This window comes from Ammodytes marinus (assembly GCF_949987685.1).
Source record: "Ammodytes marinus genome assembly, chromosome: 3".
In the NCBI taxonomy this organism is placed as follows: Eukaryota; Metazoa; Chordata; class Actinopteri; order Uranoscopiformes; family Ammodytidae; genus Ammodytes; species Ammodytes marinus.
The window spans coordinates 15,091,060-15,107,865 of record NC_137232.1 but is presented as its reverse complement, the minus strand read 5'-3'; the positions used below and the strand labels follow the sequence as shown (position 1 = coordinate 15,107,865).

Genomic DNA, 16,806 nt, shown 5'->3' with positions numbered 1-16,806 from the left:
AGCCGGTGAAGAGTTACATCCCAAAATCAATATCAAATCCGTTTGAATTATAAAGTCCAATATCACAAATAGCAATTTTTACAATCTGTATAGCCAGGGGAGTAGAACAAAACTCTGGGCCCCAAACTGTGGGCCCTATTTCTCTCTAGATTAATTTCCATTTTTTGTATATAAAAATAAAATGCTACTTGAAGATAGTGTTTTTATGGGATGGAACTCTTCTGGAAAGCTGGGTTGAATTGTGGGGCTTTCAAAATGATAAACAAATAAAAAATTAATGTTGGCGTGAAAAGTTAAAAGAACTTGACTTTGCTGAAATGAGATGAAAAGTTGAACAGAAAATACTGCCGGCGCACAGAGAGTGTTGTTTTCCAAACATGATGTATTGTTCCTTTATTAATGAGATGAGGCCATCAGCGTGTGGAGATGAAAACGTAAACAGGGAGTCATTCTCAGACTGCTGTACTCTAGTACCCTAGAAAATGTATAATTATGTGAGCTATACATTATGTTTTAGGCCAATATTTCACAACTAAATGGCTAAAACTAGAAAAGATAATAGATCAATATGTTAACTTTCAAACAGTTCAATTAGTATGACTGAAAATGCTCTTAAATTTAAATGTTAGGTTTATCTTGGAGAAAAGGAGCTAGTGAACTTATGGGATACAGAGAAGTATATTTCTGTTGTACACATACTTTATTTCATAGTTATTTTTTCAGTTCTAGCCAATGAAGGCAACACAAATTAAAGGTTTGAGATGAGAAAGCTTAAGTATAGAGACACAGGGTTTATGTGTCAAAGAAAGAAGAGAAAAAGAAACGTAATCCTTTGTACCTGTAGTTTCTTGAGCTGCTTGTTGACAGTGGTGAGGTCCTGGCCCTGGTCCACGTAGACCAGTTGGCCCTCCAGCTGTCCCAGTCTGTGGTCCAGGCTTTCATAGCTCTGCACCAGCAGGTCTGCCTTGTTGGCCTCAAAGAGCTGGCGTGCTTTGGCCTGCGTGGTGCTCTCCAGGTCCTGCCAGCACTCTCTGATCTCCTCCAGCTTCCTCCGGACCACCTCACGCAGCTCGGGCTTCTCCGCCATCAGCTGCTGGCCCTCCTAGACGGGACAGGGGAACACAGGGGGAGAGGTGAAACAGAGGTAACAACTCCTAACCTTGGTTCATGTCCATTATGTAAACATCTGCTCAGATATTTATACATATGTACCTCTATAATTATATCGCCTGTTCATAACATTATGTTAATATCAGACTAGAGAGGAAATTTGTTCATGCATTTATAAATGGACACATTTGTTTTTATAGCACCTGTACATACATCCCCATATTACAGTATGCTACTCTACTGACAGCATATTATTCTATTTTACTTCATATACAATTTTAATATTTTGCACTATTGCCTTTTTTACGTCTTAGATACTGTGGCCCTATGAGCTAAATGCACTGCAACTAAAAAAAAACAGGAAAATTAGGAAAACATCTTCATCAATCTGACAACACATGGGCAGCACTTCGAACACACACTGCAAATGCCACAACACATTTAGAAAAAGAGCTGCAATATTGTCTTTTTTATGTCTTTAGACTCTCTTGTGTGTTTTTCTTTGTTTATATTTTGTCTGTTGCATTGTTGGAGGCAGCTTTTAAGAATTACACCAAATTCTTCTAGAATAGTAAACTAAACGTTTTGGATCTTTCTGGTATTTTCCACAATTTTGCTGACGTTTTTATAGACTTCACGTTTAATTGAAAAGGTATATTAATCAATAATGAAAATAATCATTAGTTGCAGCTTAATGGGAATGTAACGTTTAATGCAGCTGAGGTGCAAATATAAAGCAGGAATAAATCCATTTTCATCACACCCACAAGAATTCACTGGATCTTATGTTGGGATAATTATGTGCAGACACTATAGAATTGGGCTGGGATGTGTGTGTGTGTGTGTGTGTGTGTGTGTGCATGCGTGTGTGTGTGTGTGTGTGTGTGTGTGTGTGTGTGTGTGTGTGTGTGTGTGTGTGTGTGTGTGTGTGTGAAGAGATTAAACTGAGTCGCACTAAAATGCCTCATAAATTACCTCACAGTCCCCTTCCCCCTTCTGTCCTCTCTTTTTTAGATTTCTGCCCCTTTTGTACCTCATCCAGCTCTGAGCCCCCTTTTAAAAAGACATACACACACACAAATACACACACTCATATGCACACACACCTGCTCCTTTCCTTTTTTTCTCCATTTACCTCCCCCACCATAAAATCCTTCCCCCATCCAATTGTAATTTGTTTCATGCAGACTGTGCTGTGCGTTTGCTTGTGTGTTGTAGAGAGGACAGTTATAGAATAATAGAAGGAGAAAAACAATGAAACAATATCTGATAAAAACTAATTTAATCAGAAAGACGGGGAAAAGGTACTTCTGTGTAGAATCAACAAAAATGTTAATTTTTTGTTGATTCTAGCGGCCCCTTTGGAAAAAAGCGATAGGGTTTTTACGACACCAGCGCCTGCTGTCCTAAAGATCTTTGCTAGGCAGTGCCAGTGGCCTGTGCGTTTGTTTAAAAAGGGAGTAAAAGAGAGATTTTAATACCTGAAGAACAGTCAAGTTAACGTCCTGTTTTAGTAATAACCCGTCATTCTGACTCTTTTCCATTTTTGGTGGTAGGATTTTCAGACTCTGCCAGGACGATTGAGCAGAGAGAGGTCCAGGATAACATCCCGACTGACTCACTCAGGTTAAGATAAAAAATCTGCAGACAATCAGACCGGCCCCATGACTGGAAACTGGATGACATTGAGATAATAAAAAGGTTTCTGGTCCAAACCCTCAGACCGGCTGTGACAACAACAGTTGAGAAAATCTCTGGTTACACCCAAGCCGCAACCACAGTGATTTCTACCTCACTCTCCCTAAAGCAGCACTTGTAAACATCAAGTTAAACCTGACTGAACCAAGCCACAACAACAGCGAATTCTACCAGCATCCAGTGGGGAAGTGACAAAATGCAGTTTGCAGAGTGGCCACTAGGGGCAGGTTTCATAATAGAGCAATTTTTCATTGACCTCCATGTTAAATAGGTCATTTTCACAGCATTTTTAAACCCATTTAAGGCCTGGTACAAAAATAAATTATAGTCTGTATGTTTAGGTCATATCTCCATGACAACACTGAGGGGGGTGAACTTTTTTGTACCAGGCTAGTTTTTATTCTATTGGAGGTTAAAATGTGTGAATAATTAGCAGTGCGTCCTCTTTAGTTTCTTGTTTCTTCTTCATGCTGTGTTGAGGAATTTAATGTATACATTTATGTGTCGACTTTTAGAGTCAAAAAACAAACTAATAATTGCACTCACTGACACTAAACAGAGTGATACAAGGTTCTCCTCTGGGTTGTGGAAACATTGGAATCGATGCTTGTATGTATTTTAATTTTAATTTGTGTTGTCATGTATTTGTATTGTCTTTTTATATGGAACTTTGAGTCCGGAATAAAGTATTAATTCATTTAGTGACAGCTAGCCGCTGATTTGATTTGGCATTAAGGCTATAGCCTATTTACAGCGGCAGCAGCCGGGTGGTGTAATACATTGGATTAATCTACACTACATAGACAGTTTCCCCTGCAACCAATAGCAGAGGCATTGGTCATCTCTTGAATGTTAATGACTTGCAGTAAGATAAAATACTTAATGTCTAAGTTTAAAAATGCCCTATGTCACTTAAGACATATTCATAACACTTTATTTTTTCAAAAAAGTGATTTTCTTCAATATATATTTTTGGGAAAAATGTAAATCGTCCAAATAATCGGCCTGAAAAAATCCATATTGGTTGGGCCCAAGTGTGCAGTCTGTACTATCATTTTTGTTCCAGTAAAGCAAACTGGAGATGACTGGAGGTTATAACAGAAATCCCTCAGGTGTGAATGTGTACGTACATTAACACACATATAAAAAATAAAGTGCAATAAGGAGCAGTCCAGAGGGCAACACTACATTACTTATTGCCCTGTAATTACCAGTGTGGGTGCGTCACATCAGATCTCACTGTGGTGTAGTGTTTCTGATGCATCCTGTGCGTGGGCTCGAGCAGCTTCGCCCACACGGTCGGAGCTGCTACTCACATCCACACTCACATTTTCACACTCAGAGAGGATCATCATATTTCACTATTAAACAGCATCTGCAGAACACCAACAGCCCGATGGAAAAACTACAAAAAGCAAAATAACACATGCAAACAAATAACTCTGCGGTATTTTCTTTTTGAAAGTTTACATGCCATTCAACTGACTTTACACATGAAGATCAGTTTTATCGGGCTGTGAAGATGTTGTATAACATCGTCTATGTCTTCAAAGTAAGCTTGGAGCCTGCAATGATTTTGAAAATAATTTGTGTTTACCAGGGAGGGACGGTCCAGCCAAAGGTATGGTAGCTGAAAAGGGTCAACACAAATGCAAAAACCACATGAAAGGGAGCAGTGGTCTGACTATATTATAGGTCAGGGTTGTCGTTGTCGTGCGAGTATTATTGCTAACAAACAAGCATCAAGTTTGAAAAAGAAATAAGTTTGAGAAATAAGGTAAACTAAACATGTTTGCAAGATAACTGTGATCAATGTCGCTGTGTGTCACAAATTTAAGTTTATATTTTAGAATTTTTGAGTTTTGATAGATATGACCACATATATTTTTTGAATTCATCACTTTGTGGTTCACTACTCATGTTGTTCCTGCAGCACAGATAGTAAAACAAAAGAGCCTGCTCTAGCTTAAATGCACTGGAGATGACATATTCCCTAAAAGGTGCAGCGCTAGAGGCTGAATCGAGCGCCTTTGTCCCATCCTAAAAAAGTTCCCCCCTCTCCTCCTCTGTGCTGCCGTAAAAGCATCACTTTGACTGAAGAAAAAGAAAACATCTGCAAACCTGCTGAGTATGTCTGTTTGTACTGAGAGCATCAGAGAGCTCCAGGATTTGGTAGGAATTGGACGAAACACTTTGTTAGGATTAAATTCATTTCACTGCACTTTCCTTTCTGTTATGGACTTAATTCAAGTAAAGAAACTAGGTATAGATGTTTGGCTCCTACCCACAACATTTTAACACAATAATATGAATTTAATCAGAATATTTGATGGGGAAATAGTGACACTTTTACAGAAAAATGTTTATGTGTAACTGTTCAGACCAGACGTCTTCTTAATACCTTTGATTACAAAATAACAACATTTCTTTCAAATCTTGCTCTAATATTTTTACCTATTTTTAGTTTTAAACCCTTGCTGTGTGCATTAGGGCCAGTCAAAACAGATAAGAGTCTTACAGCCGAGTTGCAGTGCAAGCAGAAGAGACACCGGTACAGTATCACTGGGAGACATATTGAGGTCAGAATTGGAAACTCAACGTAGTTTTTGAATGCTGGCAAACAACTGAAGCACTGTCTCTGAAACTGGAATATTTCATGAACCAGTTTTAGCAGTTAGTCACGCAGCAGACAAGCGTTTAACTGTGGAACAGAAAAGCTTAAAAGAATGTAATACATGATGGAGAATGTTCTGTGTAATAAAGAGCAGCTGAGAGCTGAGCGAGTCTTCAATTCCCTGTGGGCGGATTTAAAATTCATTATTGTGATCACTCAATTACTGCAGCAAAATTAGTAACAATTTATTGGTTTTCTAATTCTATAATTTAGAATACATACAATTGTATTGCCTGTGGATCTTAAGCGTATTCAGTTATCTTTTATAGCAGCTTTTAGCAGAGCACATGAATAGAATTTAAAAGGGCAAGGGCAGGGGTCAAACCTGAAATCAGTTTTAAATCACAGGAACAAAACCTGACTTGCAGCCTTCATTGCTTCAGTTCAGTACAAGTGTGTTTGTTATAAAGGCATTAATGCCTGCAGTTTTGCAAAATGTCCTTAATAAATCTGAAAATTAAAGAGAATAAAAAACATAACAGCAGATCCCTGTGTCAGTGTCCCTGTCCTGTAGAGTGTGCGAGCGCACACACACACACACACACACACACACACACACACACACACACACACACACACACACACACACACACACACACACACACACACAAAGTGTGTTCTCTTATATTACAGATCATAGGTTAATGCACACAGGGCTCTGTAACTGTGGGGGTGTAATGTTTAGTATATCTAATATGAAAGGGTATACGTGTGTGCATGCATGATTAAGGTTCCTCAAACTCATTTTGCGAAAATAAGAAATATGTAATAAGTTTTAAAATTATTATTTAATTCACATTGATAAGGGTTACAGTTGAAATTTACACACCAGTCCGTAGTAAAATATCTCAACTGTGCCACAGTCTATAATCAGTTGTATTGAGAATAAATACTAATTATATCTAGACCTGAATTCAGAAACACAAACAGGCCAAACTTTCCAACTCCGTTCAAAACTACAGTTCAATTAAGAATACCTCACATTAGCCTCAGCTCTAAATTCAGTTATACTGTATAATGTTAATGGGGCATCAAAACATTCTAAATGCTTTACTAATGCACCATGATATCATGTCACCTATGTATTGTAGTGTAACTACATCTTAGCAAGTGTTGTTTAACATGTGATTAAGTCCATATGCTCAACATGATGTTATCAATGTTCCAACATCCCGCAATAACCATACACATCAAAATGCTAAATGTAAACATGCTGAAACTAATATCAGCTGCATTTTTAAGGAACTGCTAACGTTAGCATGTCAGTTAAAAGCACAGCTGAGCTGAGGTAAATCTGAGGCTGACAAAGTCTGACAATGTCAAGCTAAAGCTCACAGGCTGAAGATAAGATACTCAGAAATCCAACTGCACAGAGGAGAAACCATGACTCAACTTCAGAACAAATTATCACCACTATTAGTAAGGCCGTAAATGTTGTCATCATTCCAATAATTTAGTTTTTAAAGTCACAGGGTCCCTAGTGTCAAGACGACAAAACAAACAAACAACCTCTTTTCCGCAGAATCACATAATAACATAGTCAACAGTCGCTGAGACATGACACCAAACATATGTTTTAACCGTAAAATATTAACTCAAGTCTCAAGCCTATTCGGAGTCTATTAAACTGGAGCTGTTCATCTCTTTGCAAGTGTGTGATTCAACAGAGAGACAGAGATGGAGTGAGAGTTGGATCGGCCGCAGCAGAGGCTCAGATTGTTATTCCTAATGAGTTAATGAGGCCAATTAATTATCCAGAATAACGAGAAAGAAGGGGACAGGAATCTAAGAGCCCACAGGATTCAGGCTAGAAAGTATGGAGGAAGAAGCCATTTTCACTGTGCAACACAGACCCTGCACCCCACCCATGATGACTTGGCAGGTCTTTAGAACCAGCACGTCATATCAACGGATATATTTCACTATTACATTGATTTTCTATCTCTGTAAATAGAACATTTTCCAGTGGAAAGCAGAAACCGGAGCATATGGATCAACAGAAAGTTTTCTTCCATCTCCAGACATTAATCTTTCTTCTATTGGCGTACACGTTTACTCTCGGGTCATTCATTCAAACTTTCTCGCTTTACGTTAAAATATATAATCCACATATATTCAGATTTATTTCTCTCTGGGCCCAGTCATCATGCTGCGACAGAACAGCAGGGTTATTGATTGAACTACACATTACACATTCAGAACACTGCAAACCTCAGCTTATTAGATTTAGCCCCTTTAAACTACACTACATTAACACCTACAGTAGTAGGCTGAATCTCAACACTACAATGCATCTTTTTTAAATTAACTAACAAAGAAACAACTGTTTGACCATTCCAGCAACAGTGAAGATGGAATTTTAATTTTAAAGCGATGAGATTAATATATATATATATATATTTTACAGGAAACTATAATAAGAAAATACCAAATAAAATACATTTTTGGGAGGGAAGGCAAGGAGGAATGACCTTCACACATGAGCTGTACGAAGATAGGAGGGAGAGGGGATTGGACAGCTGTTGCTTGGCAACCATTGCAAGCACAGGAAGTCAAGTCGCTGCAGGCCGTTTGACGTCACAACAGAAACAGAGCACAAAAAGCTTCTTTATGGAGAACAAGGGCTCCACCCAACACAGACATTCAGCTACACACTGAAGGCGACCATTGTTTTAGTCTCATCAAGTGCTATCCATGCGTCTCCTGGATGTGCCATCAAAAATAATTATTCAAGTTACGGGACGATATGAGGATATCAAGTCACATTTATCCTGGCCCAAATAATCAAGATTCACAATATTATACTGCAGTCATCATCAACATATTGCCATCAAATGTTGGAAGTGTGTTTATTGCAATTTGAAATTAAATCTACATCTTACTTTCCCTAAATTATAAGTAAATGAGTGTCATCGGATTTTGAAAATAAAAACCCATTGAATTTTAAGCACTGAATATTTATGCATTGAAATAACGTATCTGAATTTTTTGCAGCATTGAAATAATGTATCTGAATTTTTTGCCTCTGAATTTAACTAATTATATTTTAAACAACTAATTTTCACCTTTATTTTACAATGTTCTCAAATTCAAACAAACATGTTTCTATATAGGGAAGAATATAATGGCTAGCATATATATAGAAACATGTTTGTACTCACCCAAGCACCATCGTTACTTGCGTTGCCGTTTGACATGGCTAACACCTGATTTGCCTTCCTGCATCAGTCAGGGGTATCCAAGGCAACAAGCTAATATTCCCACTTGCTCTCTTTGTTGAACGCGATCTAGCATCTATGATCGATTGCTCTTCCTTGGGTCCCCAAAGTTTTACTCTGAATTTCATACATGGGATTTTGCAGTTGAATTTGGCACGTTGAATTTTTTAATGTTGAATATTTGATTTTGAATTTGAGAACGTTGTAAAATAAAGGTGAAAATTTGTTGTTTAAAATGTAATGAGTTAAATTCAGAGGCAAAAAATTCAGATACATTATTTCAATGTGGCAAAAAATTCAGAAACATTATTTCAATGCTGCAAAACATTCAGATACGTTATTTCAATGCATAAATATTCAGTGCTTCAAATTCAATGGCTTTTTATTTTCAAAATCCGATGACACTCATTTACTTCCATAAGCTTGTATACTGGACACTTTATATCATGTGTATGGCACTGGTGATGAATGCAATTATGGCTTTTCCAATTTCACACACAAATACAGACGGCTGTCGCTACCCTCAAAACAGGCAACATGCTCTGCCGAGTCCTTCAGAGCAGAGAGGGGCTCTCACCCAAATACATAAATAGACTGGAGACTCTCAGAGGACCCAGGCAGAGACACAACCAGGACACAACACACAGAGGAACAACCACAGTGACAAGGACCACACTCAGCTAAAACAATAGTTTCCTTGACTAGTCACCTAACACCATCTGGATGCATATTTCAAACCAAATGAAATTTTAGTTTGTTGTCCTCTTTCCCTGTTTAACCGGATGATACATGGCTGCCATGAATGACTTCAGAAGCAAAACTCTGCTTATCTGCCAACAACTACACAGCTTGGTGTAACTACAGTCTGCTGCTAATTAGTATCAGTTGGATACAAACCAACACAGGTTTGTACAGTGCTTCAGTACTTTTGAGGATCACAATGACGTAATGTATTCCCTACTTAACACCTAAATAGGGCAAAAGGATTTGTTGGTTCGGCAAGCTAAACAACATTTAAAAAAAAAGGCTTGGGAAGATTGTTTTACTTTGCGAAAAGACCATATGCATTCAAAATAACCTGAATGATCTTGGCCACATTTAAGTAAGATCTCAAATCCTCTCCATGCAGAATTTGGACTGATGCCACTCCGGAGAAGATAAACATTTTCCGAGAGGCCAAATCAAACAGCTATTAGCATGTTGAATGAACTGGGATAGTAGTTGCAATCACAATTTAATAAAGTCCTATAGATGCCTTGTGCTTTTAGAGCACATCAAATTTTATTACGAATAAATCGAACACTTCGTAGAAAAAAGAAAATGAGAATCAAAGATCTCTCTCGCTCCCTCTCTGTCTCTCTCACACACACACACACACACACACACACACACAGAAAAAAACAAAAAATACAAAACAAAAAACTATCCACCAAGGAAGGAGAGTATTTTAAGAGTTCTGTCTTGTTTGAAAGGTGTACGATGTGACGAGTGTTGAGTTTGTTTGATTGTTTTTTACTGTCAGCCAAATGACATACTTTCATCTCAAGATGCAAAAAAAGAAACCTGAAATTAAATATTCTAATATTTGAGTTTTGTGGGGATGAAATCCAGACTGGACCCTTTAGACATCAGAGAAACAGCAGATGTGATTTGATGCACTGATCTTTTCAGAAAACCAAACCTACTTTCTTCATCCATCAGGCCAATTATGTGCATTATTTATGCAAGTTATTAATTTATATCAGTTTGTATCAAGAAACTAGTAAAATGTTCCACATATGACTGTTTTACAAAATCATCAATTTGCATATTGCGAATCCGTCAATATTGTCGGTGTACCATACATTGAATTATTCTGTATTTAAAACAATATACTATCGTTTAAACTACAGTGTTCGATCCTCCTGCTCCTCTCTATCTCTCTCATCCTGTAAGGGTTTTCCAGTAACCCAACCCTGCCTTCAGATAAGCACATGACCTATGAATCTATAAAAGCTCGGACAGCGCTCTCAGGCCTGGTAGTGCTGCTGCTCTCTCCACATTATATGACTGTATATCATTACACATCCGTCAGCTGATTTCCCCACATCATATGCCCACGTTATAGACATGCACACACACGCACACTCCCAAACACACTACCTCACAGTGCCCACTATAGAAGAAGAAATAGATGTAAATGACTGGGTTCTCAGCAACCTTCACACAGTAATTAGACCTAATGAGCGGGGGTGAAGCTGCCTACCTGTAGCCAACAACCACAACGGTACAGTGATCAGCGAGCTGATTGAACAAGGGCAGACCGATGATGTAACTTCCCTGGTTTATTTGAAGCTATTCTGTTCTGACTGTATGGGTCGTTATCACTAGGGTTGTTCAGTCCTACAGTACTTTCTGATTGTTTAATCATAATGGAGATCGCGGATAGACGATCCAATCGCGCATAGGGATGGGAGGAGTTATGTCACCGCACTGCACTATAAAGATCTTATCTTGAGCTTGGCTCTGTCTGGGGGAGCTTTTAAGTAGACAAGCCAAAGCTTTTCTGCCAGCAATTTCAGTTTTTTCTAATCATGCCATACCAGGTAAAAACTGAACCTTTATCTCAACCAACAATTATTTTCATAATTGATGTATCTGTTGATTAATTACTTGATAGATTGATCAATAGTTTTGTCTATTAAAACATGCCATCACCATTTGATGGAGCCATGAGTGAAGTATGCGTATTGGTTCTTTGTCAAAAACCAAGATAAGTTCAGTTTATCATAGTGTTAGATAAGGACAAATAGCAAATCCTCAAATTTAAGAAACTGCAACCATAAACTGGTCGGCAGTTTTGAACGTATGATTATAAAAAAATTAAATAATGTTCTGTCAATCAATTGATGATCAATTAATTGACAAATCATTTCAGTCTTAATCATGTCAAAGGTTGTCTGTGTTTGAGTATGTGCACAGTAAAGACATTGTGTCTTGGCTCCACCACTCTGCTCCCTCCAGTGCAGTTCAGTTTCCGCCCTGCCCAGGACCAGACTGCAGAGGGGCGAGTCATTATGCCACAGTCAACTGCTGTATGTAACATCACAGCAGAGCATTATGAAAGTTTTTATGACTGAAATACACTCCGGGCAGCAATAAGAGCGCAGGCATAAGTGCTTTATAATAATCAATGTTGGGTCAATCAATGTTATTTCTTCACTAGAAATACAGCAGCTCTAAGATTGTCCTTAACTCTTTCAGAACACTCTAACGCGCCCCACACACATCCTACCTCTACTGCGCGTCTACCTCGCGTCTGCGTCTGACTTTTGGTCACAGACTGTGAAATCAACGTAGAGCGAGCACACATCCAACCTCAGACGCACTGCTGAGGCGCGTCGGAGGCACGTCTGCAGCGCCGCTCCCCTTCACCTCAGGAGGCTCGCCTATTTTTTTCTGAGAGCAGCGCATCTCTCTCGCGTCTCTGTGCTTTAACTGATAGAGAAATACTCTGCTGACAGTCATACCAGCAGCATTCACTCTAGTTACACGTTTACCCGGTGTGTTTATTTCAAAATAAAACATCCCTCAGTCGTATACGCAAATAATCCCTTTATTTCACGATGTAATTGTGCAATCAAAATCCGAGGGATTCAAAACCTAATTTTCAATTAGTTCTGGCATTTCATTTTTGGATAAATGACACATATAGAGATCCAATATAGTGAAGAAATAAAAAAGATCATGATGAGCGCAACAGTTTTCCGTTGCTCTATCTGTGTCTACGGCCTTCTTCTTCCCCGACCACACCCCCCTCTCTCTCTCCCGTATAAATCAGTAAAGTGATTTTTGAAATACTCTGCTGAGAGTCATATTGACTTCATACTGGCAGCTTTCGCTGTAGTTTCACCATTTCCTGGTGTGTCCCCTTCAAAATAAAACTTCCAACAAGCAGCAGCAGCTGCTGAGACGTTGCATGTGTGTCCGAGAAAAGTCCGAGAGAGGCAGCAGTAAGGTAAGGCGACGCGCTCCAGAGGTAGACGCAGGATGTGTGTGGGGCGCGTAACTGTTACTCTGAAGGGTCGTCACATACAATATGTCATTTTGTTGTGATAACAGGCCGTGAGACAGCTACATGTAAATACATAAATACTAACATCATAGGCATCATCTTTTTTCCATATCCTTCTACACTTGTGCCTAAAACCATTCTTCTTTCTGATGTATGTACATACTCCATCAGTTATTTAATTAACATCTAACGTGTCGGGTGCAAAAGGTCTGTGACAATTTCAGGCCAAGGAATTAAACTGGGGTGATGCAGAAATCTACTGACAACATAGATAGCAATATCTCAGGCCATCTGGAATATAACATGAGAAAATATCATTCAATTATCGCCTTCACTGCCTATCACGGGCCAAACGTCCCCCCCGCCCCCACACACACATACATTAATCAGACAAGTGAACAACAGCCCCAAAGTCAACCCAATGGAACCTGGACGTGCATCTGGGGAACCACTGGATAACCCAATTACGTCTGTGTCGACTGCAGCTTCAGACAAGAGGCCGACGTGCTGAATAAATCTCCTTAATATGATACAGATCCTATCATGACACAGAGCACCGCTGAAGGTTACAGCGCTCCCCTTTTTCTATTTAAAATCACCCTGTAATACTTTATGCCCTAGCCACTGCCTTTGTCATGCTTCCATTAAGTGGGTTAAAAATATATGACATTGACATTGGGTAAAGAAAGGCTGTGCATGTTCATGGATGTCCACGTTTTTCTTTTTTCTTCATCAGTGATGCTTGTCTGAAGGGAAACATAAAAGAGTTTCACTTTTTCTCTTTAACGATCAGTGACCGAACAGGTTTTTTCTATTAATCTCTAGATTCACAGCTAATATGACCATTCATAGCAGGTTGTCTTATAGACATAACACATGTCACACAAGATACTTTTTATTATTCAGTTCTGTCATTTAAAAAAAGTTGCCTTTCATTCAACGTCCAGGAGAAGTTTTCTAAATATGTGAATATTTAGAGCCAAGACAACTGGGCAAAATCCATTTGCCAAAGAAGATTTTGTGACAGTAACCCAGCACCTGACAAGTATAGACTTTATTCTGTTATTCTATCTACTATTGTTCTGAAGACACTAAATCACAAATGAAGAATCTGCTATAACTGTATCACACAGAGACCTATTCAGCAGGTTAATATGAGACTCTTCAAGGATACAAATGAAAGCAAACAAAGCTTTTAACATGACAGCTATTTCGTCAACAGTGGTTTTGGTAAAAAAAAAAATTATAATGAAACATATAATAATACATTTTCTCAAATGGGAAAGTCTGGAAAATATAGACAACATCTGCCAAACACCGGCAACAAAAACGCAAAGACAATCTGTAAGACGAACACAACAACTGTCGTTGTTTGACTGTCAAATAATATGAACCATTATGTGATATTACATAATTTAGAGTTAAATATTTTTTTTTATTAAGTATTAACATACAGTATATGGTCTAACACTGTTTTCTGATAAATATAAACAGTCTACACAAAGTATGATGTTTAGGTCATTGGGCCCAAGTCTATATAAATCACTTTTTGACTCCACGTTCAAACCAAACCAATACCTCAGTAGCTTATTGTTAAAAGATAAACAAATACTACAAAATAAAATACACAAAACCATTATTTCACATCCCACAGTGGCATAAAACTCATTCAACACCCAATGACGCTGGAAACTTTGAAGGAAGAAAAGAAAAAGGGGGGGGATCTGTGAGGCAGGGAAACCCTCTGCAGCACTCACCTTTTCTATTTTGTCGAGCCATTCCTTATTCTGGGCCAGCTCGGCCATGAAGGCCTGGTGCTTGAGCCATTTCTTATGAAGATTGTGGGTCTCGTCTCGGCTGCTGTCCCTCGCCATGAGCATCTTCTCACACACCCAATCCCCGAGCTGTTGGAAAGAGGCAGGGAGAAAGAAAGTGTCAATACTGGATGGTAAGACAAAGACATACAGTTAATGATTGCTGCTGTGTGTTAACGGATTACTCATATTCTAAATATTTGTAAACCATAAAACAGTATTTCAACATATTTTTGATATAATAAGAGACGATGACACACGCTTACAGGGCTGTGCTAAAAGAATCGATGCGGGAGTATATCGTGATATTTATTTTCGCGATATCTGTATCATATCATCAGCCCTAAAAATGTATAGTTTCAAAAGAAAAAATAAGTTTTAAGCAGGTTGTGATCTAAAACCTCTTCTCCTGTAGATGTCGCATTATGGCCAGTTGCCGCAAATTGCAGGGCTTTGAATTTGATTTAAAGTTTTGTATTTAATTGTTTTGACTCAATTTGTCCGCTGGATTATCAATATAATGTGATGTCTTGTATTAAGACCACTCAGATCGTATACTGCAAATTGTAGTCAAGCTTTGTTTTCATAATTTTAGTGAATAATGTGGAATATCGTAAAATATCGCAATATGCATAGTATCGCATTGTATTGTAATATATCATGCCGTGACCCATGTATTGTGATGCATATGGTATTTTCAAGTCCTTGCCAATACCCATCCCTACACACTTACATAACATTGTCATAACTCCCAGATGAATAATAACAGGATGGATTGTACTGTAAATAAACACACCAGCAACACATGCGGTGGGAAATACAAGGTCAAACACACAGACATGAATATTTAATGAAACAGCAGGCACATGTCGTCAGACACACGTGTACCAACAAGCATGGCGGTGAGAATTCACACAACACCACAGAACAGATTCCACAGCATCAACACACACCCACACAGTAAAATAACCAGCACTCACTCACTCTCACACACACACACTCACACCACCACAAAAGACTGAAACAGACTGTGTCTCTATGAGGAAACACACAGAGAAAACCCCTCACGCCTGCGCCGACAGCATCACCAACATATTCAGGTCAGCATCAGCACCCTCATCTTTCCGTCATCAACGTTCTAACACACACACACACACACACACACACACACACACACACACACACAAGCCTGCAACATCTCCACCCGCTGCGTCCCTCTCCTCCTCCTTTCCTTCATAAGCGAATAACCAGTTTACCGGCAGCGTTTAGCAGGAACAACCCACGGCGGAACTGTGGCAGCCGCAGGCAGCCGCTGGTATCCGCATCCTCGCTGGTGTGTCTGCCGTCACACACACACATGCAAAGACGCTCTTCACCGCAGAGCCGGATGGAGAGAGTAAGGAAAGGAAAAAAGAGAGATGGAAAAAGAGAAAGCCGTGCACGAGACAGCGACAAAAAAGGTGTGCAGAGAGGAAACACTCCAAGAAGGAGGGTAAATAACAACAATGCTGGCTGAGGAAACAGACTGAAGACTTCAAACTGAGGCTGCGCTCCCCCACTCTACCCCTCTCTACCCTCTCTCTGTCTGTCTCTCTCTCTCTCTGTCTCTCTCTCTCTCTGTCTCTTTCCTTTGCTACTTAGGATTTGCCTCGACTAGGAGAGAGAGGCGGGGCGGGGATGGATCAGTGATGAGCGAGAGAGGGCAAGAATGAGGATGAGTGAGAACAGAAGAAGAAGAAGAAAAAAATGCTCCCCCAAAAGAATAAAATGGCAGGCAGCCTGGCCGGTGCATGGGCGCCCCTCCCCTGCCTCACACCTTCAGTGAGTGGGTTGGTTGCAGGAGAGATGGAGAGGAGGAGCAAAAGACTGGCATTGGGAATTTTTTTTTTTTAGGAGGGTGGGCAGGGGGATGCAGGCTGTGCCTCCAGGCTCAGGCTCACCGGTCACGGCTAATGATGCTGGGTAGGAGGAGGAGGGGGGATTAAAGGGTGTCAATACAAAAGGGAAAGACTGAAATACATAAGAAGAGATTATTTTTTCTTTTTGGGGGGATTGAAGCACGTTGGTCTCTAAGAGCCGAGCTCACGACTTGTCTACAGCTGTTTCTGTTTGATCATTCCCTTCCCGCACTAAACCACAAACACACACACACACACACACACACACACACACACACACACACACACACACACAAACACACACAAACACACTCCACCCCCCCAACCATCGCTCTTTTCC

At 39.5% G+C, this 16,806-nt stretch overlaps 1 protein-coding gene across 1 annotated transcript in view; it reads right to left on the bottom strand.

The window, feature by feature from the left end:
- Positions 1–16,806, bottom strand: part of sptbn4b (spectrin, beta, non-erythrocytic 4b) — a gene marked incomplete at both ends in the record, with an annotated part of 73,102 nt that overhangs the window by 14,574 nt on the left and 41,722 nt on the right. The window contains 2 exons of the mRNA XM_080025138.1: positions 839–1,102; positions 14,512–14,658. Coding sequence (XP_079881264.1) covers positions 839–1,102; positions 14,512–14,658 — 411 coding nt within the window. The remainder of the gene's footprint in view (positions 1–838; positions 1,103–14,511; positions 14,659–16,806) is intronic.